The 25,682-nt window shown below is 39.0% G+C and overlaps 1 protein-coding gene and 1 pseudogene across 5 annotated transcripts in view; both read right to left on the bottom strand.

Moving 5' to 3' along the window:
• Window positions 1-4,451: 4,451 nt before the first annotated feature.
• Window positions 4,452-25,682, bottom strand: part of LOC119523480 (brain mitochondrial carrier protein 1) — an 84,862-nt gene continuing 63,631 nt past the window's right edge. For all 5 annotated transcript variants that reach the window (XM_037822264.1, XM_037822268.1, XM_037822267.1 and 2 more), the window contains 4 exons: window positions 22,173-22,297; window positions 21,267-21,402; window positions 5,799-5,879; window positions 4,452-4,902 (listed from right to left, as the gene is read on the bottom strand). In XM_037822264.1, coding sequence (XP_037678192.1) covers window positions 4,861-4,902; window positions 5,799-5,879; window positions 21,267-21,402; window positions 22,173-22,297 — 384 coding nt within the window. In that variant the 3' untranslated portion in view covers window positions 4,452-4,860. The remainder of the gene's footprint in view (window positions 4,903-5,798; window positions 5,880-21,266; window positions 21,403-22,172; window positions 22,298-25,682) is intronic.
• LOC119523482 lies at window positions 6,762-10,100 on the bottom strand (annotated as a pseudogene).

The following is a 25,682-nucleotide window of genomic DNA, read 5'->3' as shown; positions in this document are numbered from 1 at the left end:
AGGAAAGATAAAGACTGGGACTGTATAACTCAGTGAAACCTAGAGGGCTCAACAATTGTGATAAAACATACAAATATGTTTTTACAAGAGGGAGAAGAAATGAATGTCAACCCTGCAAGGTGTTAAAAATAGGGTGGTATTGGGGGAAAAATACAATCAATGCAAACTAGAGACTATAGTTAACAGAAACATTGTATTATGCTTCCTTTAATGTAACAAAGGCAAGATACCAAATCTAAACGCATATGGGGTGGGGGGACATGGGGAAGGGTATGGGACTTCTTGCATTGGTGATGTTGTCTGACTCTGTATTCTACTTTAGTTTAATGCTATCTTTCCTTTTGTTGCTTTCTAAATTGTTTTTTTTTTTCTTTTGTCCCTCTACCTTCTTTGACTCTTCTTCCTTCTTTGTGGAAGAAATGGAGATGTCCTTATATAGATACTGGTGTTGGTGGTGAAGACATAAATACGTGACTATACAGGGAACGTATGGTGTGTGAACAAACCGTCTTAAAAAATGGGTTGATGAAGAAACCTTGAGGGCACTATATTGAGTGAAATAAGACAGACACATAAGGACAAATATTGCAGGTTCTCACTGATATGAACTAATTATAATACATAAACTCATAGACATGAAATATAAGTTACCAGGATATAGAACAAGTCTAAAGAACGGGGAGCGGTTGCTTATTATGAGCAGAATGTTCAACTAGGTTGAACTTAAGTGTTTGGAAATGGATGGAAGTGATGGTAGCACATTGTGAGAATAACAGTGCTGAATGGTGTGTGAATGTGGTGGAAAGGGGAAGCTCAGAGTCACGTACGTCACCAGAAGGAAAGCTGGAGGTTAAAAGATAGGAACGTATAAAACAGTGAATCTTGTGGTGGGCAATGTCCATGATTAACTGTACAAATATTAGAAATCTCTTTCATGAACTAGAACAAATGTATGACACTATAACTAGAAGTCAATAATAGAGGGGCATATAGGAAAAAATACATACCTATTACAAACTATATACTACAGTTACTAGTATTTTAACATTCTTTCATCAACAGTAACAAATGTACTATATCAATACTATGAGTCAATAATGGAGGGGGGTGGTTAGGGGTATGGGAAGATTTGAGTTTCTTTTTTTGTCTTTATTTCTTTTCTGGAGTAATGAAAATGCTCTAAAAATTGAAAAAAGTTGTGGTGTTGGATGCACAGCTGTATGATGGTACTGCAGGCAATTGATTGTACACTTTGGATCTTTGGGTAATTGTATGGTGTGTGAACAATCTCAATAAAATTAAATTTAAAAAAAAATGAGGAAGAGTTTAAAATATTTACAGATAAACAGGCACTGAAAGAGTCTGTGAACAGGAGACCTCCTCCACAAGAAATACTAAAAGGAGTGCTACAGACAGATAGGAAAAGATAGGAGAGAGAGGTTTGGAGAAGAGTGTAGAAATGAAGATACCAGGAGATTCAAAGAGGGTAAAGATCAGGAATTTGAGCTGAAGGAGTACAGAATATTCAACAGGATTGACAGTATAGATCCAGAAATGGATAGCACAATATTGTAAGTACACTGAACAAAGATGACTGTGAGTCTGGTTCAAAGAGGAAGGTTAGGGGCATGTAGGTCACCAGAAGGAAAGACAGAAGATAAAGACTGGGCCTGAATAACTTAGTGAAATCTAGAGTGGTAATGAATGTGATTAAATGTACAAATATAAGAATGTTTTTACATAAGGGAGAAAAAATGAATGTCAACTTTGCAAGGTGTTAAAAATGGGATGGTATTGGGGAAGAAATACAATCAATGCAAACTAGAGTCTACAGTTAACAGTAACATTGTAATATGTTTCCATTAATTGTAATAAAGGCAATATACCAAAGCTAAATGTCTATAAGAGGAGGATATAAGGGAGCGGTATGGGATTATTGGTGTTGGTGGTGGTGTCTGACTTTTTATTGTATTTTATTTTATTTCTTTTGCTGCTCTTTAGTTGCCATTATTTTTCTTTCCTTTTCCTTTTTTCTTTTTTCTTTCTTCGCCTCTTCCTGTTTGTGGAAGAAATGGAAATGTCCTCATATAGATAGTGGATAGTGAATGCATAACTATGTGATTATACAGGGAACCACTGATTGTTTACTTAGGATGGAATGTATGGTTGTGAATAAAACAGTCTAAAAATAAACAGAGGGATATAAATGCTGGAGAAAATGTGGAGAAAGGGATGTACCTAATCACTGTTGATAGGGAAGTAGAATGGTGCAGCCCATCTGGAGGGGAGTGTGGTCTTTCCAAAAGAAGCTAAGCATGCAGTTGCCATATGGTCCTGCAACCTTATTATTGTGTATATAATTGGAAAAACTGACAGCAGGGACACAAATAGACATTTTCACAGTGGGGTTTATGGTGGCAGTATTCATGATTTGCAGAGGATGGACGTGGCCTAAGGGTACATTGACTGATGAACTGAATGGTGAACTGTGGTGTATACATACAATGGAATATTGAGCTGCTACAAGGAGTGAAGCTGTGAGGTGAATGGACATTGAGGATAGTATATTGAGTGAAATAAACCAGAAATGAAAAGCATTATAATGCCTCACTAATATGGACTAACTATAATATGGAAACTGAGAATTCAATCTCAGAGCACAGGTTATCAGGGGAAGGCTTATTGTAAAGGTTCCTAGACTGTAAGCTCTGACAGCAGTTACATCTATTCCTGAGTTGTAATGGCTATTTCTAAATTCTGAGATGCTGAGCTCTTTGTGTATAACCTGGTCATTCCCTGGAACTTTGGGTATCTGTGTGACATCTGAGACTCAGAGCCAGAGTCTGGCAGCTATGAATGTCAGTATTACCCCATACAGCAAATGTTAAAGAGTCTGAAAAAGAGATCAGACTTCAATTAGAGATATGAACAAAATGGACTTGGTTAGGACTAAGGTAAATCTGACTAAAGTATAACGGACAATATTGACGGTGTTTTAAAAGTTCAACTTCTTTGTGAGACCAAAGGAAAAGATGTTTATTAGGTGCAAAATCTATATTTTTTGTAACACACTATATAATTTAACTTGTATTGTCAGTTTATTCCTTATTTCCTTTCATCCTAGCCCAACTTCCTTACCAGTGCTTCTCAAAGTATGGTTTAAGGACCACCTGCATCAGAAGCTTGTGACAAAAGCAAATGCCTTTGCCCCAAATAGGGTCAGAATCTCAAGGAATGGGTTCCAAGAATCTACATTTTCACAAGATCCCCAGGTGATTCTGATGCACTTAGTGTTTGAAAACCACTGCCCTGCATTTCAGCCACAATGAACTCCCCACCCCCACCTCCCAACATGCCTTGCCCTCTTACACCTCTGAGACTCTGCATGTGCAGTTCCCTGGCCTGGAATGTCTTTCCCTGCTATGAAGCCTTTCCCAAATCCCCTAGGTAACTGGCTGCCCACTCCTCTGGGCTTGTACAGCACTTTGTTCATCTCTCACGCAGTACTTGGTATCTATCATAATTACTTATTTACATATCTGTTTCTCCCACTTATAAGGTGAGATTAAAAACAGATTATGCCTTACTCATTTTTATAGTCCCAGCATCCAAGACACAATAGACACACAATAAATGTTTGTTGAACAAATGAATGAATGGATAAAGATGAAGAACCAAACTATTAATTCCACAAATACTTGAGTGCCTAAGCCATGCCAGGCACTGCTCTAGTACAAGAAAGTAGCCAGAACTTTTTAATTATAAGATACTTAGAAGCCTAGGCACAAGGTTCTATTGTAAGCCTCTTTTAGAATTTTATTTGCAGAAACTTCCAAATAAACTTCCCTGTTTATTCACGTTTAGGAAAGAGCCACATGCCTGATGTTTAGAAGTGAATGGCATTATGACAATGAATGGCCATGGTAAAGCACAATGCACTTATTCTGTTCTCATAAATGCATGTTTTAAGAGTCTAGGTACGTGAGTGTATAACTGTATAGCTTTTATGGTGTGATGGTGTGACTGGAGAAAACCTTGTGGCTCACACTCCCTTTATCCAGTGTACGGACGGATGAGTAGAAAAATGGGGACAATAAAATAAATGAATAATAGAGGAGGATGGGGGGATTGGTTGTTTTGGGTGTTCTTTTTACTTTTATTTTTTTTTATTTTTTGGAGTAATGAAAATGTTCAAAAATTGACTGTGGTGATGAATGTACAACTATATGATGATACTGTGAACAACTGATTGTACATTTTGGATGACTGTATGGTATGTGACTATATCTCAATAAAATTGAAGGAGGAAAAATTCTAGGTATGAAGCCCCTAACTCTGCCTTGTGCCTATTTCTCAATTTCACAGCCACCTTCTCTTTATCACTTTCTGGAGAATGTAACTTACAGAGTTGGCAAAGGAGCAGAGAATAAATGAAGACAAAGCCAAAGTGGTTCTGCCAATAAATACTTTAATAAGAACCGACGTCTGTAACATATATAGCTGTAACTGCCCTGGCCTATGCCTTCTGCTCTAGCCCAAGGTTGGGGCTAACCAACTATATTTTAACCCACATTTGGAAAGAAGGCCGTTCAAAAAATCATTCATCTGTATCCATCTTCACAGAAGATACCAATCTGGGGCCAGAGTCTCAATGTTAACACTTCCTTTCAGGGAAAAGTTAACATGGTAACACAAACACAGATAAACATTTCTGAACCATCCTATTGTTCTTGGGGGACCACTGGTTCAGCAAACACTTAAAACATTGTCAAAATACATTAGAGCACAGAGGAAAAAAAAGAAAAGAAAAAGAGAAAAGTAGAAAGGTTGGCAGGGCTGGGCTCACACTTAACTCAGTCCTTAGATTTGAAGCCTCTTGAGCTGCTCATATGTAATAAAAAACTGAGGAGTAAGTCATGGAAGATCACTGGATTGATAGCAAAAGCCAAACCCCTATCTAAAATTGTATTCTCTTAAATTGGGGTACTCAGTCTGTGCTCTCCTAAGCTGCTCTTGCTTAAAAGTTTTTTTCAAAACATCATCTGTCAAATCAATCCTGCATTGAATACCCATCGTGGCCCACTATGATTGTTGGCATTTAGCGATATAAACAGATTAAAACAGTAATATATTTAGAGTCTTCAGGGGCAAACAGGACACATACACACAAAAATAAGCAAGAACACCAACAACAAACAATATGTGATTAAAGCAGTTTTAAGGAGGGACTACACAAGGGAAAGGAATGTGTCTCATTACTTTTCAACTCTGCAATGCTCACACCACGGTATGCAGTACCCAATGCAAGCCTCTGCACATAGGAGGCGCTCAAATACAGCTAAAGGGAGGAGATTCTCCGATGAGTAAGGGCCCTATTCTGCTCTGGATTCCTTTGCCCTATGGTGTTTCCTTTCCCGTTATTATTTCCCAGCTCTTCTGGTCCTATAGCTAGAAGTAGGAAATAAGGACCACCTCAGCACAGACTTTCCTGTGGGCATGTCCCACAATGCCTTCCAAACACTTCATAGCCCCTTCCAGACTGGCTGTTTGTTGTTGCTCTGTTTTGTTTTAAAGAGGATAAAAGGAAAGTCTGGTACATCTTTTCTACTCCCTTTAGTTTAGATTAGCCTACAACTGAAAGCTGTTTCTCTACTTAATTCCATCCTCAATGGTCACCATTAGGACACTGAGTTTCTCACTTGCCTGAAGGTCTCAATAATCAAATTTTCCTTCCTATGGCCTAGAATCACCTGGAAGCTTAAAGCATTTGCTTTCATTCTCATGTTCAAAAAGGATACAATGATGTTCCAAGGTCCGAGTCGAAGCCAGTTTGGCCAAAATCCTTTATAGAGTGCAAAGAAGCCCTCATGATTCCACATCTGGGGGAAAGATATTAAAGAAAAACATAGTGAGTTCCCCTTTCTCTTTACAACTGTCACATTTATTTCTGTAGTCATCTTCTACCCCCTCCTCAACCCACCATCATCACTCCTACACCCACCCCAGCCATTTATGGCTCCATAAATGGCCTTTTTTCTAAAGACACAAATTCTGAATGTATGTAGTCTAAATCCATCCACCCATTCATTCCACAAATACTTACTGAGCATCTGCCATACACAAGGCATTCTTTTTCTTTAAACATGAAATGCTTTATTGTTATGATTTAAAATCATAGACTTAAGGCATTCCTCTTGATGCTGAGAATGAACTAATGAATAAGGCAGAGAAAGTGTCTATGATAACCAGCCTCCAAGACTGTCCCAATGATCCCTGCTTCCAGTTATTCATTCCCTTGGGTAGCCCCTCCCACAATGTTTCAGCACTGGCCTGTGTGGCCAATAGAAAAATCCTGTGTGGCCAACAGAATACAACAGTAGTACATGCATATCATCTCCAGTGATAGGTTATAAAGGACACTTTATACATAATATGGCTTCTGCCTTGTTCTCTTTTGGATCATCCGCTCTGAGGAAGCCAGATGTCATGTCATGAGGAGAGGCCCACGTGGTAAGAAACTGATGCACATGGCCCTGCCTTCATGGAACCCAGAGTCTACTCGGGGAGACAGACATTAAAAGCAATTACAATAAAATGAAACAAATGCAAATAAAATATAGTCTATCCATATAATGGAGTAGTATTCAGCAATAAAAAGGAATGAAGTACTGATAAATGTTTATTTACCACATGAATGAACCTTGAAAACATGAGGCTAAGTCAAAGAAGCCAGTCATGAAAGGCCACATATTGAATGATTCCATTTATAGGAAATGTCCAGAACAGGAAGATCCATAGAGACAGAAAGTAAACTAGTGGTTGTCTAGGGCTGTGGGGTGGGGATGAGGAGTCACTGTTAATGGATACAGGTTTCTTTTTGGGGGTGATAAAAATGTTCTAAACTTGGTGGCGATGACTGTACATCTCTATGAATATACTAAAACCACTGAACTGTGCACTCTGAGTGAATTTATGATATATGAATTACTCCTCAATAAAGATGTCTGCTATGACAGAGTAAGTACAAGAAAACGATGCACACATAATCTAGTCCAGTGGTCAGGGAAGGAAGGCCTCTGTGAAAAAATCATGTTCAATCTGAGATCTGGAGTTAACCAAGTGAAAGTTACACTAGGGACAGTAAGGGAATAAGGCTGGCAGAGATAAGACTGTAGAAATACATCGGGCTCAAATCACACAGAGCCTTGGGGCAAGGAGAAGCGGTAAAAGGTTTTAAGATGGGAATGACAGGATGAGATTTACACTTAAATTTTTGTCTGTGTCAGAGATGAATGCATGATCCCCATTCACCAAAGAATTTGGGGACTCTTAAAGATGAAATGCAAATAAAAAAGATGCTATTATATGACAATATAGGGCAAACTTTTTTTAAAGAACATTACCAGTCAGTAACTGAATGAGTAAATCAGGGCTGTAGAAGACCTTGTATTTAGTGTGATAAGAATAGGCACCTGATTATTTATTTGAAAATTTCATCAATGAAGAGAATATAAATGACTCATACATATCTTGAATGTTTTATTTTAACTTAAAACATCTAAGTCACATTAATTTGAAAATCTCTTGATAAAGGGCTAAAGACTTCTGGGTAAATAGGTCTGCTGATTTTTCCTGTATAAACCACATACCTATATGTATCCTCTATAATCTCCAGTTTATTGTAAAGATGAGAGAGAACCTAAAGACACATGCAAAATAATGCAAGTACAGAATGTTTCTAGATTTCTATTTTACCCCAATCTTTTACAGTTGTCTCACCCATACCTAATTTCAAGACATTTCTTTAGCAACTCACCTTTACCACATCTTTACCCAGTAATCTCTTGGAAATATTTTTAGAATCTTGGGCATGTCACATATCTCTAAGCCTTATTCTTATTCTCTTTAAAACATCCACATCAATTTAGTTTTCATAGAAACAAATCTTTTTACACATATATTTCATTGTTTTATTTTAATATTTGAGTAAATAATTTTAATAATAAATAAAACTGACATAAGTATGTTGAGAGCAAACACAAATGACTCTTGGATAAAAACTAAAGTATACAAGAACTAGTGAGGCAGACATGCATGGAAGAGTGGCCTGTTAGCTGTGAGAATTAAGTAAGGATGCTTTACAAGGAGAATGTTGGTTAATCTGAGCAGTTGGTTAAGTGAAGGATGGTAAAGAGAGCTTCTACTACAATTAATGGTAAATGATTTTATAGCAACAATAGCTGTTACTGGAAGGCGCAACAAGAATTCCACCATAAAGAGATGGTGCCAAGAAAGGTCATCTTGAACTATCCAGCAGGCAAGGAAGGTATTCAAGAGCCATTTGAGTAAACAGAGAACATCTATTAAGGCTATAATCAGAAACTCCTGCTAGACATCACCACTCCTGAAAGTTCCTGTGACTGGAATAAAGTTAGCACTCTGAATCACTGAGATTGGCCGCTGAGAACTACTATCTCTGGAAATTGTTAAAAACCTCTGGAAGCTACTGTTGCTGCTACTGGACACCACTGTTGAATGAACCAACTACCAAAAATGGTGCCAAAAGGCCATAATTATCCAAGAGGACTGCTACCAAAGAGAGTAGCCACGGGGTAGCAGAATGGTCAGATCTTGGAAAGCTGACCATCTTGGATTTGAATCCTGGCTCCATCACATACCAACTAAGGGTTCTCAGGAGATTTATTTAACCTCTCTGAGCTGCAGTTTCTTATCTATAAAATGGGAATAAGAAAATTACCCACAGGGTGGCTCTGAGGAATAGAAATAAAGTGAACAGTCAATAAATGGTGGTGTTTCTTAATGCAAGTAATAAAAAGTTGCTACCAAAAAAAAGTTACTTCAAACATGACAGTGTTTCTGCAAATACAACACAGCATAGCAGTTATAAGAACAAACTTTGGAAATCAGACAGATGCTGGTTTGAATCCCGGATCTGCCACTTACTAGCTGTGTAATCTTAGGTAAGTTACTTAGCTGCTCTGAACCTACGTTTTCTCGTTTATAAAATAATATCCACTCCACAAGGTTGCCGAGAGAGTTAAAGAATATGTATAGCACCTGGGAAATAATAAACATTCAATAAATGCTACATATTATTATATAATTAGTACCTTCTATTTCCTATTAGCCAATCTTCTTGAAGGAGTTCATACTTGTCTCCTTATCCTCACAATCTATGTGTTTGCCTATCTCTTCCTATTAGAATTTAGGTGCCATCAACCTAGAACTGTGCCTAGCACATAAGACACAAATTTTTTTTATTGAATGAATGAATGAACACACTCCGCAATCCACAGCAATCTGGCTTTTGCAAACACCAATCCATCACACCTCCTCTAAAGATATTAACTCCAACCGACACTTCAGTTCTTAGCTTGCTGGACCGCTCTATTGTATTTGACATTAAATAACCACTCATTTCTCCGTGACACTCATTACTCCCTTGGCTGCCATGATACTGATACTACTCTTTTCTAAGTTTCCTTAGAAACTTAGAAAACTTGCATTTAATTTATGATGAATTTGCATTTAATTTATGATGAATTTATTCCCGAGCCGTAAGTTTCTGTTTCCTCAGTTTTCTTCTGTGCCTCCTCTTCTGGTTTAGGAACAATTTGTTCTTTCTCAGTAAGGATCATCTCAGTGTGGCAGGGGGAACTCATGTATGGGATAATCTGACCATGAGCTCTGTAAGTACGGTGGCGCACCTTAGGGGCTTTGTTCACCTGGATGTGCTCAATGACCAGAGAATCGACATCTAAACCCTTAAGTTCAGCATTACTTTCTGCATTTTTAAGCATGTGCAACAAAAATTCAGCACTCTTTTTGAGCCATCGACCCTGCGTCCAGTCCCACTGTTTGGCCTGGGCACACCTACCAACACCACTGTTGTAATGACGGAATGGCACACACTGCTTCTGTAAAGTGACATCTTTCAGATACTTGGTGGCTTTTCAAATATGCATACCCTTGATGGCCTGAGCAGTTTCTCGGGTGTTCTTAAATTGAACAGGAAGATTTGAACCTCTTGATTTGCATGATTTTGTGGGGTTTTCAGGGTCAAGTGAATAGCAAAACATTTTCAGAGATCACCTCAGGCCACTTACGGGAAGAGGAAGCTGAACGAAATTTCCTTTTGATGTCTTTCCTGGGATCCTCACCTGCCCAGCCCTTAAAAAATTAGTGTTCCCCAATATTCTTTCCATGGCCCTGTAGAGGCAAATACAAATTTAAAATAAGAGGCTTACTTCTCCCTGTTGAAAATAAGAGAAGAGACTTCCTCCTCCCTTCCTTTTCTTTCAACATTTACTTTATGTAACTCGCAATTGTAAAACTTTCTCTGTTCCTTTGGAACATATGTAAGTCTTTTTTAAAGGTTAAATAAGCCTCTTCCAAAATTTATCACTCAAGAACATTTCCTCAAGGACTTGAGCCATTGCTGTGAAATGTAATCATTAAGGAACATAGCACCCCAATCTCCCAGTTTCCTGGGGAGAGATGAGTATAATTTCTTGTGGTGGGTGGTTCCAAATTGCAAATCTTCCTCCAGTCATAATGATGTAAGAACTGTCCTGAGAGGATGTATTCAATGGATAGTATCTGCCTAGCCACATAAAACACATGAGTCCCTTTCTGTCTTTGCAATCTTTTTAGTGGATTGCCTGTGATGCATCACATTCTGGATTAATACTTATTCACTAATAAAATTGTTTTCTTTCTCATCTAGAAGGAAACGTGGAGAGGTTTCCTGGGTTGGGAGAAGAATTTTGTTTTTAATTATATTTCCCCAACAGCCCACTGCTCTTCTCCCCACCCCAGTGATTTTCAAATGGAGGGGTGTACTACCTCAGAAAAATGAGGAGAACTTTTGCCAAACTATACTCTCCAGGGTCTGAGAATAACAGAGCCTCAGTGACTCACTATTTTTTTAACTTTTTATTGTAGTAGCATATATACAACTCAGAATTTCCCATTTTAACCACTTTCAAGTATACAGTACAGTGGTGTTAATTACATTCACAATATTGTGTTACCATCACCAGCATCCATTATCAAAACTTTCATCATCTCAAAGAGAAACTCTGTACCCTTTAAGCAATTATAACTCCATGTTCTCCCTACCCCCATAATCTGTAATCTACTTTGCCTCTATGAATTTGCTTATTCTAGGTATTTCATATAAGTGAGATCATACAATATTTGTCCTTTTGTGTCTGGCTTACTTCACTCAATATTATGCCTTCAAGGTTCATCCATGTTGTAGCATGTATCAAAACTTCATTCCTTTTAATGGCTGAATAATATTTCATCTCAGTGATTCATTATTACTGAAAAGAGTTTTATGCTACTTTGGTGTGCTGGGAAGGGAAAAAGGTTGTGAACTCCTCTACCTGCTCTCCTTGGTCAAGCCTCTCCACAGTTATATACCACCTATACATCAATGATTCCCCAGGCTCTTATCTATATCTCTGAACCCTCCCCTGGGTTAAGACTAGTATAGCCAACTATATCCAGTGGATGTTCCACATGCATCTCAAGCTAAATCTCCAAAACCATGATGTCTCCCACAAGATCTGCTCCTCTTCCTGTGATGCCTCCATCAATGACTGTCACTCACCACCTAGTCACCAAATCAACAACCTGGAAGTTATCTTTGACCCTCCTATCTCCTACACCTCTCCACATCCCATCAACCAAATCCTATGGACTTTATCAACTAAATTACTCTCAACTCTGTCCAATCCTCTACATCCCCACTACCATGCTAAAATTCAGACCCTCATCCCCTCTTGCTTAGATTACAGGAAGAGCTTTCTAATCAGCATCCTTCTCTCTAGGTCAGTGGTTCTCAAAGTGTGGTTCCCAGATTAGCAATAAAAGTATTGCCTGGGAACTTAGAAATGCGAGTTCTCAGGTACCACCCAGACCTACTGAATCAGAATGTCTAGAGATGGAGCCCAGTCATCTGCATTTTAAGAAGCCCTTCAGGTGACTGAGCCACCTTAAAGTTTTTAAGAGCCAATGCTCCAGGCTTATCCCCTTAGAACCGTGGGTGAACAATGCAATCACCTGAGGAACCTTAAAAATACTAATGCCTAGCAATACTGTAAAAGGATTATTTTGGTCTTCAGACTTGAAAACTGATTAATCAACTGAGTTTTAAGTTTGTTTGTTGTTGTTTTTTTTTTAAATACTGATGCCTGGGTCCTACCCCCAAGGTTCTGAGACAATTGATCTAAGGTAAACAAGGGAGATGTAAAAGTTCCTCAGATGATTCTAATGTGCACCCAAGGTTGAGAACTCTTTCTCAGATCCATTCTCCATGAAGCCAGAATGATCTATTTAAAATGCAAACCTGACCTGAATATAATCTTTCAACAGCTCCCTATCAATTAAAAAAAAGTCCGGAGGCGGGGCAAGATGGTGGATTGGTGAGGTGTATGTTTTAGTTACTCCTCCAGGGAACTAGGGAGAAAGCCAGGAACGGCGTGGACTGGACACCACAGAGCAATCTGACTTTGGGCATACTTCATACAACACTCATGAAAACGTGGAACTGCTAAGATCAGCGAAACCTGTAAGTTTTTGCGGCCAGGGGACCCGTGCCCCTCCCTGCCAGGCTCAGTCCTGTGGGAGGAGGGGCTGTCAGCGCCGGGAAGGACAAGGGAGAACTGCAGTGGCAGCTCTTATCGGAAACTCATTCTACTGATCCAAACTCCAACCATAGATAGACTGAGACCAGACACCAGAGAATCTGAGAGCAGCCAGCCCAGCAGAGAGGAGACAGGCATAGCAAAAAAACAGCAAGACAAACTCAAAAATAAAAGCGGATGCTTTTTGGAGTTCTGGTGAACATAGAAAGGGGAAGGGCAGAGCTCAGGACCACAGGCTCATTTGCAAAACCTGAAGAAAAACTGATCTCTCTGCCCCCTGGATCTTTCCTTAATAGCCCTAATTGCTTTGTCTCTTAGCATTTCAATAACGCATTAGATCTGCCAGGAGGGCCCTTTTTTTTTCTTTTTTTTTTTCTTTTTTTTTTTTTTTTAATCTTTTTTTCATTTTCTAAAACAATTACTCTAAGAAGCCCAATACAGAAAGCCTCAAAGACTTGCAATTTGGGCAGGTCAAGACAAGAGCAGAACTGAGAGCTCTGAGACAAAAGGCAATAATCCAGTGGCTGAGAAAATTCACTAAACACCACAACTTCCCAAGAAAAGGGGGGCATCCTCTCACAGCCATCATCCTGGTGGACAGGAAACACTCTTGCCCATCACTGGCCCCATAGCCCAGAGCTGCCCCAGACAACCCAGTGTGACAGAAGTGCTTCAAATAACATGCATACACCACAAAATTGGACGTGGACATTAGCCTTTCCCGCACCCTCGGCTGGTTGTCCCAGACTTGGGAAGGTGGAGCAGTGGGAATTAACAAGCCCCATTCAGACATCATTTCAGCAGACTGGGAGCCTCCCTACACAGACCGGCAGCCCAGAACCACCCTGGGGGGACAGCACTCACCTGTGACATAGCACAGTCATCCCTCAACAGAGGACCAGGGGGTGCAAGGCCTGGAAGAGGGACCCATACACAACTCTCAGGGGCCACATGCCAATACCAAGGACTTGTGGGTCAATGGCAGAGACAAACTGTGGCAGGACTGAAGTGAAGGATTAGACTACTGTAGCAGCTTTAAAACTCCAGGAACACCAGGAAGATTTGGTTGTTAGAGCCGCCCCCCTCCCTGACCGCCCAGACACACGCCCCTTACACAGGGCGGGCAACACCAACTATACATGCAAGCTTGGTACACCAACTGGACCCCACAAGACTTACTCCCCCACTCACCACAGAGGCAAAGCAGGGGAGAACTGGCTTTAGGGGAACAGGTGGCTCGCGGACGCCACCTGGTGGTTAGTCACAGAAAGTGTACTCCACGAAGTTGTAGACCTGACAAATTAGAGATAAGGATTTCAATTGGTCTACAAATCCTAAAAGAACACTACCAAGTTCAGCAAATGCCAAGAGGCCAAAAACAACAGAAAATTTTAAAGCATATGAAAAAACCAGAAGATATGGATAACCCAAGCCCAAGCACCCAAATCAAAAGATCAGAAGAACTACAGTACTTAGAGCAACTAATTAAAGAACTAAAGATGAACGATGAGACCATGGCACGGGATATAAAGGACATCAAGAAGACCCTAGAAGAGCATAAAGAAGACATTGCAAGACTAAATAAAAAAATGGATGATCTTATGGAAATTAAAGAAACTGTTGACCAAATTAAAAAGACTCTGGATACTCATACTACAAGACTAGAGGAAGTTGAACAATGAATCAGTGACCTGGAAGATGACAGAATGGAAAATGAAAGCACAAAAGAAAGAATGGGGAAAAAAATAGAAAAAATTGAAATGGACCTCAGGGATTTGATAGATAATACAAAACGTTCAAATATAAGACTCATTGGTGTTCCAGAAGGAGAAGAAAAGGGTAAAGGTCTAGGAAGAGTATTCAAAGAAACTGTTGGGGAAAACTTCCCAAATCTTCTAAACACCATAAATACACAAATCATAAATGCCCAGCAAACTCCAAATAGAATAAATCCAAATAAACCCACTCTGAGACATATTCTGATCACACTGTCAAATACGGAAGAGAAGGAGCAAGTTCTGAAAGCAGCAAGAGAAAAGCAATTCACCATATACAAAGGAAACAGCATAAGACTAAGTAGTGACTACTCAGCAGCCACCATGGAGGCAAGAAGGCAGTGGCACAACATATTCAAAATTTTGAGTGAGAAAAATTTCCAACCAAGAATACTTTATCCAGCAAAGCTCTCCTTCAAATTTGAGGGAGAGCTTAAATTTTTCACAGACAAATGCTGACAGAATTTGCTAACAAGAGACCTGCCCTACTGGAGATACTAAAGGGAGCCCTACAGACAGAGAAACAAAGACAGGACAGAGAGACTTGGAGAAAGGTTCAGTACTAAAGAGATTCGGTATGGGTACATTAAAGGATATTAATACAGAGAGGGAAAAATATATACGACAAACATAAACCAGAGGATAAGATGGCTGATTCAAGAAATGCCTTCACGGTTATAACGCTGAATGTAAATGGATTAAACTCCCCAATTAAAAGGTATAGATTTGCAGAATGGATCAAAAAAAATGAACCATCAATATGCTGCATACAAGAGACTCATCTTAGACACAGGGACACAAAGAAATTGAAAGTGAAAGGGTGGAAAAAAATATTTCATGCCAGCTACAGCCAAAAGAAAGCAGGTGTAGCAATATTAATCTCAGATAAAATAGACTTTAAATGCAGGGATGTTTTGAGAGACAAAGAAGGCCACTACATACTAATAAAAGGGGCAATTCAACAAGAAGAAATAACAATCATAAATGTTTATGCACCCGATCAAGGTGCCACAAAATACATGAGAGAAACACTGGCAAAACTAAAGGAAGCAATTGATGTTTCCACAATAATTGTGGGAGACTTCAACACATCACTCTCTCCTATAGATAGATCAACCAGACAGAAGACCAATAAGGAAACTGAAAACCTAAACAATCTGATAAATGAATTGGATTTAACAGACATATATAGAACATTACATCCCAAATCACCAGGATACACATACTTCTCTAGTGCTCACGGAACTTTCTCCAGAATAGATCATATGCTGGGACATAAAACAAGCCTCAATAAATTTAAAAAGATTGAAATTATTCAAAGCACATTCTCTGACCACAATGGAATACAATTAGAAGTCAATAACCATCAGAGACTTAGAAAATTCACAAATACCTAGACATTAAACAACACACTCCTAAACAATCAGTGGGTTAAAGAAGAAATAGCAAGAAAAATTGCTAAATATATAGAGACGAATGAAAATGAGAACACAACATACCAAAACCTATGGGATGCAGCAAAAGCAGTGCTGAGGGGGAAACTTATAGCACTAAACGCATATATTAAAAAGGAAGAAAGAGCCAAAATCAAAGAACTAATGGATCAACTGAAAAAGCTAGAAAATTAACAGCAAACCAATCCTAAACCAAGTAGAAGAAAAGAAATAACAAGGATTAAAGCAGAAATAAATGACATAGAGAACAAAAAAACAATAGAGAGGATAAATAACACCAAAAGTTGGTTCTTTGAGAAGATCAATAAGATTGACAAGCCCCTAGCTAGACTGACAAAATCAAAAAGAGAGAAGACCCATATCAACAAAATAATGAATGAGAAAGGTGACATTAATACAGATTCTGAGGAAATTAAAAAAATTATAAGAGGGTACTATGAACAACTGTATGGCAACAAACTGGATAATGTAGAGGAAATGGACAATTTCCTGGAAACATATGAACAACCTAGACTGACCAGAGAAGAAATAGAAGACCTCAACCAACCAATCACAAGCAAAGAGATCCAATCAGTCATCAAAAAGCTTCCCACAAATAAATGCCCAGGGCCAGATGGCTTCACAGGAGAATTCTACCAAACTTTCCAGAAAGAACTGACACCAATCTTACTCAAACTCTTTCAAAACATTGAAGAAAATGGAACACTACCTAACTCATTTTATGAAGCTAACATCAATCTAATACGAAAACCAGGCAAAGATGCTACAAAAAAGGAAAACTACCGGCCAATCTCCCTAATGAATATAGATGCAAAAATCCTCAACAAAATACTTGCAAATCGAATCCAAAGACACATTAAAAAAATCATACACCATGACCAAGTGGGGTTCATTCCAGGCATGCAAGGATGGTTCAACATAAGAAAATCAATCAATGTATTACAACACATTAACAAATCAAAAGGGAAAAATCAAATGATCATCTCAATAGATGCTGAAAAAGCATTCGACAAAATCCAACATTCCTTTTTGATAAAAACACTTCAAAAGGTAGGAATTGAAGGAAACTTCCTCAATATGATAAAGAGCATATATGAAAAACCCACAGCCAGCATAGTACTCAATGGTGAGAGACTGAAAGCCTTCCCCCTAAGATCAGGAACAAGACAAGGATGCCCGCTATCACCACTGTTATTCAACATTGTGCTAGAACTGCTAGCCAGGGCAATCCGGCAAGACAAAGAAATAAAAGGCATCCAAATTGGAAAGGAAGAAGTAAAACTGTCATTGCTTGCAGATGATATGATCTTATACCTGGAAAACCCCGAGAAATTGACGATACAGCTACTAGAGCTAATAAACAAATTCAGCAAAGTAGCAGGATACAAGACTAATGCACATAAGTCAGTAATGTTTCTATATGCTAGAAATGAACAAACTGAAGAGACACTCAAGAAAAAGATATCATTTTCAATAGCAACTAAAAAAATCAAGTACCTAGGAATAAACTTAACCAAAGATGTAAAAGACCTATACAAAGAAAACTACATAACTCTATTAAAAGAAATAGAAGGGGACCTTAAAAGATGGAAAAATATTCCATGTTCATGGATAGGAAGGCTAAATGTGATTAAGATGTCAATTCTACCCAAACTCATCTACAGATTCAATGCAATCCCAATCAAAATTCCATCAACCTACTTTGCAGACTTGGAAAAGCTAGTTATCAAATTTATTTGGAAAGGGATGATGCCTCGAATTGCTAAAGACACTCTAAAAAAGAAAAACCAAGTGGGAGGGCTTACACTCCCTGACTTTGAAGCTTATTATAAAGCCACAGTTGTCAAAACAGCATGGTACTGGCACAAAGATAGACATATAGATCAATGGAATCGAATTGAGAATTCGGAGATAGACCCCCAGATCTATGGCCGACTGATCTTTGATAAGGCCCCCAAAGTCACTGAACTGGGTCATAAAGGTCTTTTCAACAAATGGGGCTGGGAGAGTTGGATATCCATATCCAAAAGAATGAAAGAGGACCCCTACCTCACACCCTACACAAAAATTAACTCAAAATGGACCAAAGATCTCAATATAAAAGAAAGCACCATAAAACTCCTAGAAGATAATGTAGGAAAACATCTTCAAGACCTTGTATTAGGCGGCCACTTCCTAGACTTTACACCCAAAGCACAAGCAACAAAAGAAAAAATAGATAAATGGGAACTCCTCAAGCTTAGAAGTTTCTGCACCTCAAAGGAATTTCTCAAAAAGGTAAAGAGGCAGCCAACTCAATGGGAAAAAATTTTTGGAAACCATGTATCTGACAAAAGACTGATATCTTGCATATATAAAGAAATCCTACAACTCAATGACAATAGTACAGACAGCCCAATTATAAAATGGGCAAAAGATATGAAAAGACAGTTCTCTGAAGAGGAAATACAAATGGCCAAGAAACACATGAAAAAATGCTCAGCTTCACTAGCTATTAGAGAGATGCAAATTAAGACCACAATGAGATACCATCTCACACCAATTAGAACGGCTGCCATTAAACAAACAGGAAACTACAAATGCTGGAGGGGATGTGGAGAAATTGGAACTCTTATTCATTGTTGGTGGGACTGTATAATGGTTCAGCCACTCTGGAAGTCAGTCTGGCAGTTCCTTAGAAAACTAGATATAGAGTTACCATTCGATCCAGCAATTGCACTTCTCGGTATATACCTGGAAGATCGGAGAGCAGTGACACAAACAGATATCTGCACGCCAATGTTCATAGCAGCATTATTCACAATTGCCAAGAGATGGAAACAACCCAAATGTCCTTCAACAGATGAGTGGATAAATAAAATGTGGTATATACACACGATGGAATACTACACGGCAGTAAGAAGGAACGATCTCGTGAAACATATGACAACATGGATGAACCTTGAAGACATAATGCTGAGTGAAATAAGCCAGGCACAAAAAGAGAAATATTATATGCTACCACTAATGTGAACTTTGAAAAATGTAAAACAAATGGTTTATAATGTAGAATGTAGGGGAACTAGTGATAGAGAGCAATTAAGGAAGGGGGAACAATAATCCAGGAAGAACAGATAAGCTATCATGGGTAAATTTAATGTTCTGGGAATGCCCAGGAATGACTATGGTCTGTTAATTTCTGATGGGTATAGTAGGACCAAGTTCACAGAAATGTTGCTATATTAGGTTACTTTCTTGGGGTAGAGTAAGAAAACGTTGGAAGTAAAGTAGTTATCTTTGGTTAGTTGTCTTTTTCTTACTCCCTTGTTATGGTCTTTTTGAAATGTTATTTAATTGTATGTTTTTTTTATTTTTTTTTAAATTTTTTTATTTTTCATACAGTTGATTTAGAAAAAAAAAAGTTAAAAAAAAAAAAAAACAAGGAAAAAAATATGCAGAGCCCCCTTGAGGAGCTGGTGGAGAATGCAGGGGTATTGGCCTGCCCTACCTTGATGGTTCCTAACATGCCCACAGACATAGGGGATTGGTGGTTTGATGGATTGAGCCCTCTACCACGGAATTTGCCCTTGGGAAGACTGTTGCTGCAAAGGAGAGGCTAGGCCTCCCTATAATTGTGCCTAAGAGCCTCCTCCCGAATGCCTCTTTGTTGCTCAGATGTGGCCCTCTCCCTCTAGCTAAGCCAACTTGAAAGGTGAAATCACTGCCCTCCCCCCGACGTGGGATCAGACACCCAGGGGAGTGAATCTCCCTGGCAACGTGGAATATGACTCCCGGGGAGGAATGTAGACCCGGCATCGTGGGATGGAGAACATCTTCTTGACCAAAAGGGGGATGTGAAAGTAAATGAAATAAGCTTCAGTGGCAGAGAGATTCCAAAAGGAGCCGAGAGGTCACTCTGGTGGGCACCCTTATGCACAACATAGACAACCCTTTTTAGGTTCTAATGAATTGGGGTAGCTGGTGATGGATACCTGAAACTATCAAACTACAACCCAGAACCCATGAATCTTGAAGACAATTGTATAAAAATGTGGCTTATGAGGGGGGCAGTGGGATTGGGGGGGGCCATAGGGATCACACTCCCGTTTGTCTAGTTTGTGGATGGATGAGTGGAAAGGTGGGGGAAGGAAACAAACAAACAAACAGACAATGGCGCCCAGTGTTCTTTTTTACTTTAGTTGCTCCTTTTCACTTTAATTATTATTCTGGTTATTTTTGTGTGTGTGGTAATGAGGGTGTCGGGGATTGATTTTGGCAATGAATGTACAACGATGTAATGGTACTGTGAACAATCAAATATACAATTTGTTTGGTATGACTGCGTGGTATGTGAATATACCTCAATAAAATGAATAAAAAAAAAAAAAAGTCCAAGTACCTCAGCATAGCATATAATACCCTTTATAACCTAACTAACCCTTATTTACCAGCATGAGGAAGGCACCATAATGCAAAGGTTAAGAATGTCGGTTTGCATACAGAGGGTCTGAATTAAATCCCAGCTCTGCCACTTACCAGCTGTCAAGCTTTAGGTAGGTAACAATCTCTCAGTGCTTCAGTATCCACCTTTTAGGGAAATGGTGAGGATGAAATGTACTAATACATGTAAATCTGTATAGGACAGTTCTTGACACATAGTAAAGTACTCACTAATATAAGCTGTTATTATTTAAAATGCAACCATCTGCAGAAGCCTACCCCACACTCCCAAATTGGGCTAAAATTTCCTCCCATAGCACCCTGAGTTTATCACTTACCAGATTGTATTTATTATCTGTCTATACACCTACAGTATGCTATAATTTCTCTGTATCTACTGGAATGGTGCCTGGCACATAATAAATGGTTGTTAAACTAAACTAGTAACAGCAAATAAACCATATGGAGATATCATATCTTAGTCCCAAATTTTTTTTTGTAGTAATAATATCAACAGGGATTACACAGTACATTTATGACATTCAGATTCCTACAAACATAACATAGCAGAAACTTTCAAAGGCCAAAACGTGGACAATAGCACAACCTTGAGCTGAAAACAAATAGGCTTTCCACTGCAGGGTCTCTGTCTTGATTGAAGTGGAAAAATGTGGGATGTGTTGAGTCTTTTCTAATTCTACATGGTATTATTAATAAAGGTATCCTACATTCCAAAACATTCAAATAGAGATAATAGTATTAAGGACACTGTGCATGAGCAGATTTCCAAGGAGACCAGGTTTCCTGCCTGAAATAAGTCTGAAAGGCTGCTAATGATTCTTCCATCTTCAGAATGATATGTAGCATTGAAGAATAAGAAGTGAAAGAAGGTCTGGGATGTCAAAGAAAACTAAAAATCCAACCCAAGTCCACCATGTGCATACCTTTAAAATACCATCCAAAGTGCCCTTGTAGAGGTCTACGTGTCCCACAATTGCCCTCTGGTTCATCATGCGAGTTCGCACCACATCAACTGGATTCGAGGCCAGAGCACCAGCCAAGCCGCATGTAAAACTGGAACTAAAGATGGAAATTTAAAAAGACAGACTGCCTCCACTTCCACTCCCTGCCTACTTAAATAAAAGTCAGACGAAACATAAATGCATAATAACTCAGACCCATCAGATAAAATCTGGCACTTGCTCTTTCATTACAATCTAAAGAGTCTTTTCTAATGAGACATCATTCATAAGTTGCCCCCTTCACTTTTCAATCTGAAACTCAGACTTGTTTTAAAGGGTATTCACTCTTTATAAGCCTAACAAGATACCTAAACAGGATGTGTCACGCATCATCTATTAGTTACATATGTTTTTCAAACTACAACATCATATGCCAAATGCATCTGAGCAGCAAACTAACAGAAAGGTTGCAAGACAAAGAAAATGTAGGCTGCTAGCAATGCAGTCTTCAGCCAAATGGTTTAGTTTCACAGGCCCTATAAAATTTCACCCTTTTTTTCCTGATTTCCTTTGAGAAAAGTTTACTTTCTGATACAAAATTAGGTCAAGGAAAATAAGAGAGGTGCTTATTAGATATAGAGGCTATGCTATGTATGACTGGTAGGCTACTATATTAGAAGTTGCCCCAAGTATCCAAGTGCCCAAACTATCTGGGATCTCTGCGAAATGCACATTTATCAGAATGCATGAAGTTCTGGTAATGGGAGAGACAAGGGTATTTAGGCCATCCATTTCCAGTTATCATTTTCACATGAGGACTTTAACAAAAGAGGCACTTTGTGCTCAAAATGCTGGAAATGTAGAATGGGTACCACCTAGCATACTTACATGAAGTGGGTTAAAATTGTGTCTCCCATCAGCCCTGACAAGATTAAGTGCTTTTTGGTAATATCATAGACTGGCAGTTCTACTCCTACAATGATGGCAGCACGCTGAGCAGTTGGAACAACACCCTACAAAACACAAGTGACATTAGACACCAATGAAATACACAGGTACTGACAAAATCTGAAAGTGCAAAACATAGGTTGGGAGTTGAAAAGTGCCAGAAAAATCCAAGTCTGAAGTACAGAGGTCATGCTTTCAAATCAACTGCTAATACTGGAACACTTATATATTCCCAATTAACGTTATTATACTAAAAATAAAATCATGGTTATGACACTCAAAGCACAAGTGACCAAAAAATAGATAAAACGGACCATCAAAATTAAAAACTTTTGTGCCTCAAAGGATACAATCAAGAAAGTGAAGACAACTCATGGAATGGGAGAAAATATTTGCAAATCATATTTCTGATAATGGGCCAGTATCCAGAATACATAAAGAAGTCTTACAATACAAGAATCAAAAGACATCCCAATTAAAAAATGGACAAAAGAGTCCAACAGACATCTCACCAAAGAAGATATACAAATGATCAAAGAGATGAAAAGATGCTCAATATCATTAGCCACCAGGGAAATGCAAATCAAAACCACAATGAAATACTACTTCACACCCACTATAATGGCTATAATCCATAAAATGAACAATAATAAGAGTTGGAAAGGATGTGAAGAAACTGGAACCCTCATACACTACTAGTGGGAAAACAATCTGGCAGTTCCTTAAATGGTTACTGTATGACCCAGAAATTCCACTCCTCAGTATATACCCAAGAGAAATGAAAACATATGTTCAAACAAAAACTTGTACATATTCATAGCAACATTATTCAATAGCATGATATTCTAATTACACCTCTCATTACAACACAGGGTTGCTAAATCATTAAAAGTCATGTTTTTGAGGAATATTAATGACTCAAGAAAATACTTAAGATATAATTAAATAAGGCAAGACATAAAATTACATGTAATGTTATTCTAACTTTAGGGGAAAAGGTACACATATATTGTGCTGTTTTGAAGCTGTTATGTACCCCAGAAAAGGCCATTTGGTACCAAGAAGTGGGGTGCTGAGATGCAAATACCAATAATGCTGGAACAGCTTTATAAATGGGTAAGGGGAAGATTCTGAAGAACTGTGAGATGCGTGATAGAAAAGGCCTAGATTATTCCTGATATTCCTGCAAGCATTAGGGAATCCCAATTTAATAAGTCAAGCCCTTGATCTTGGGGTTTGCCCTTATGAAATTTATTATTTCAAAGGAGAAGCTAAGCCTACGTATAATTATTCCTAAGAGTCACCACCAAAGAACCTCTTTCGTTGCTCAGATGTGGCCTCTTTCTCTCAGCCAACTCTGCAAATAAACTCACTACCCTCCCCCCTATGTGGGACATGACTCCCAGAGGTGTACGTCTCCTTGGCAATGAGGGACAGGACTCCCAGGGTTGAGCCTGGCCCTGGCATTGTGGGATTGAGAATGCCATCTTGACCAAAAAGGGGGGAAAGAAATGAAACAAAGAGAGATCTCAAATAGAGTTGAGAGGTTAATCTGGAGGTTATTCTTATGCATTATATAGATATTCCTTTTTAGTTTCTAGTGTATTAGAATAGCTGGAAGGAAATACCAGAATCTGTTGAACGGTAATCCAGTAGACTTGATTCTTGATGATAATTGTATAACTATATAGCTTTTATCAGGTGACCATGCAATAGTGAAAACCTGGTGACTAACACTCCCTTTAACCAGTGTATGGGCAGATGACTAATGAACTAATGACAAAAATATATATAAATAATAAGGGGGATAAGGGATGTGGGATGATTTGGGTATTCTTTTTTATTTCTGTTTTTAATTTTTTTATAATTTTTATATATTTTCCTTTATTTGGGAGTAATGAAAATGCTTGAAAACTGTGGCAAGAATGCACAACTATATGATGATACTGTGAGCCACTGATTTTTATACTTTGGATGGATTATATGGTGTGTGAGCATATCTCAATAAAATTTCATTTAAAAAAAGAACAAAAAGGAAAGGCCCAGATTGCTTTGAAGGGATTGTTAGTAGAAACATGGACACGAAAGGTACTTTCGATGAGGCCTTAGACAGAAATGATGAATGTGTCATTGCAAACTGGAAGAAAGGAAATCCTTGTTTTAAAGTGGCAGAGAATTTGGCAAAATTGAGTCCTGAGGTAGGATGGAAGGAAAATTTGAAAGTGAAAAGCTTTGATACTTGGCTGAAGAGATTTCCAAATTAAATGTGGAAAGTGCATCTAGGTTTCTCCTTGCAGCTTATAGTAAAATGCGAGAGGAAAGGGGTAAGCTTAAAACTGAACTCTTGGGTACAAAGAAACCAAAAACTGATAGTTTGGAAAATTCTGAGCTTTTGGAAAATGAGTCCCCAGAGAACAGCGCCCCATATGAGGATTTAACCAAACATGGAACCAGCCAGCCATTTCAGGACACATCAGGCCTGGAAATGCAGCTATCCAGAAAGGATCTGTTGAAAGTCCTATTGTCTGACAGTTGGGACACGTATGCTGCATGCAAAACCGTAGAGTTTTTTGTGAGATCTGTATGAACGGAACCACTGCCAGACTGGACTAAAAGGGACAGAAAAGGGACAGACTGAAGGAAAAAGGACTTCAAAGGCAGAACCATGGAAGCCAAAGTCTGAATCCAAGAAACCTAGGGCCAGGAGAGTAGACCCACCCATGCACATGGAAAGGGTGAGTTTGCCCAGGAGTTTGCAGAGGGTGGGCCTTCTGCCCCAACGTTTATAAAGAAAGTTACCACCCTAGGGCTCTTAAAGGCCTGAAGAATTGAGGAGAGCTTGGCCGCCCCAATGTTTAGGAAGAGTGCTACTGCCTCAGGCCTCAGAGAGGATGGAGCACATTCCCTGGGGATTAGGGAAAATCTGGCTGCCACCCCACCATTCTACAGGGAAGGAGCCTGTGCCCTGGAGATGGCAGAGTCTAGCTGTCACCCAGATGCTTGAAGAGAGTGGAGCCAAGAGCACTGATGTCTCCCCAATGTTTGGAAATATTGGAGCTTTCACCTCAGTGTTTGGAGAGAGCAGGGCTGCTGAGCAAACCCTTGGAAAGGGTGGGGCTGCCACTCCCTCAGCCCTGAGAATAAAACATCATTCTATAGATGACTCTCAGACCTTTAAATCTAACGAAGTATGCCCCGCAGGTTTTCGGAACTGTTTGGGTCTGGTGACAGCTGTTTTCCTTCCAATTTCTCCCTATGGAAATGGGAACATTTCCTCTATGACTGACCCTCCTTTGTATATTGGAAGCAGATCACTTGTTCTAAGTCTCACAGGTTCACAGCCAGAGGACAATTTTGCCTTAGGACAGACCATGCCTGTAACTGATTTTGATGAGACTTTGTACTTAATATTGTTACTGAAATGATTTAAGGCTTTTGTGATATTGTGAT

This window comes from Choloepus didactylus, chromosome X, assembly GCF_015220235.1.
Source record: "Choloepus didactylus isolate mChoDid1 chromosome X, mChoDid1.pri, whole genome shotgun sequence".
In the NCBI taxonomy this organism is placed as follows: Eukaryota; Metazoa; Chordata; class Mammalia; order Pilosa; family Megalonychidae; genus Choloepus; species Choloepus didactylus.
This window is presented reverse-complemented; position numbering and strand designations above follow the sequence as displayed.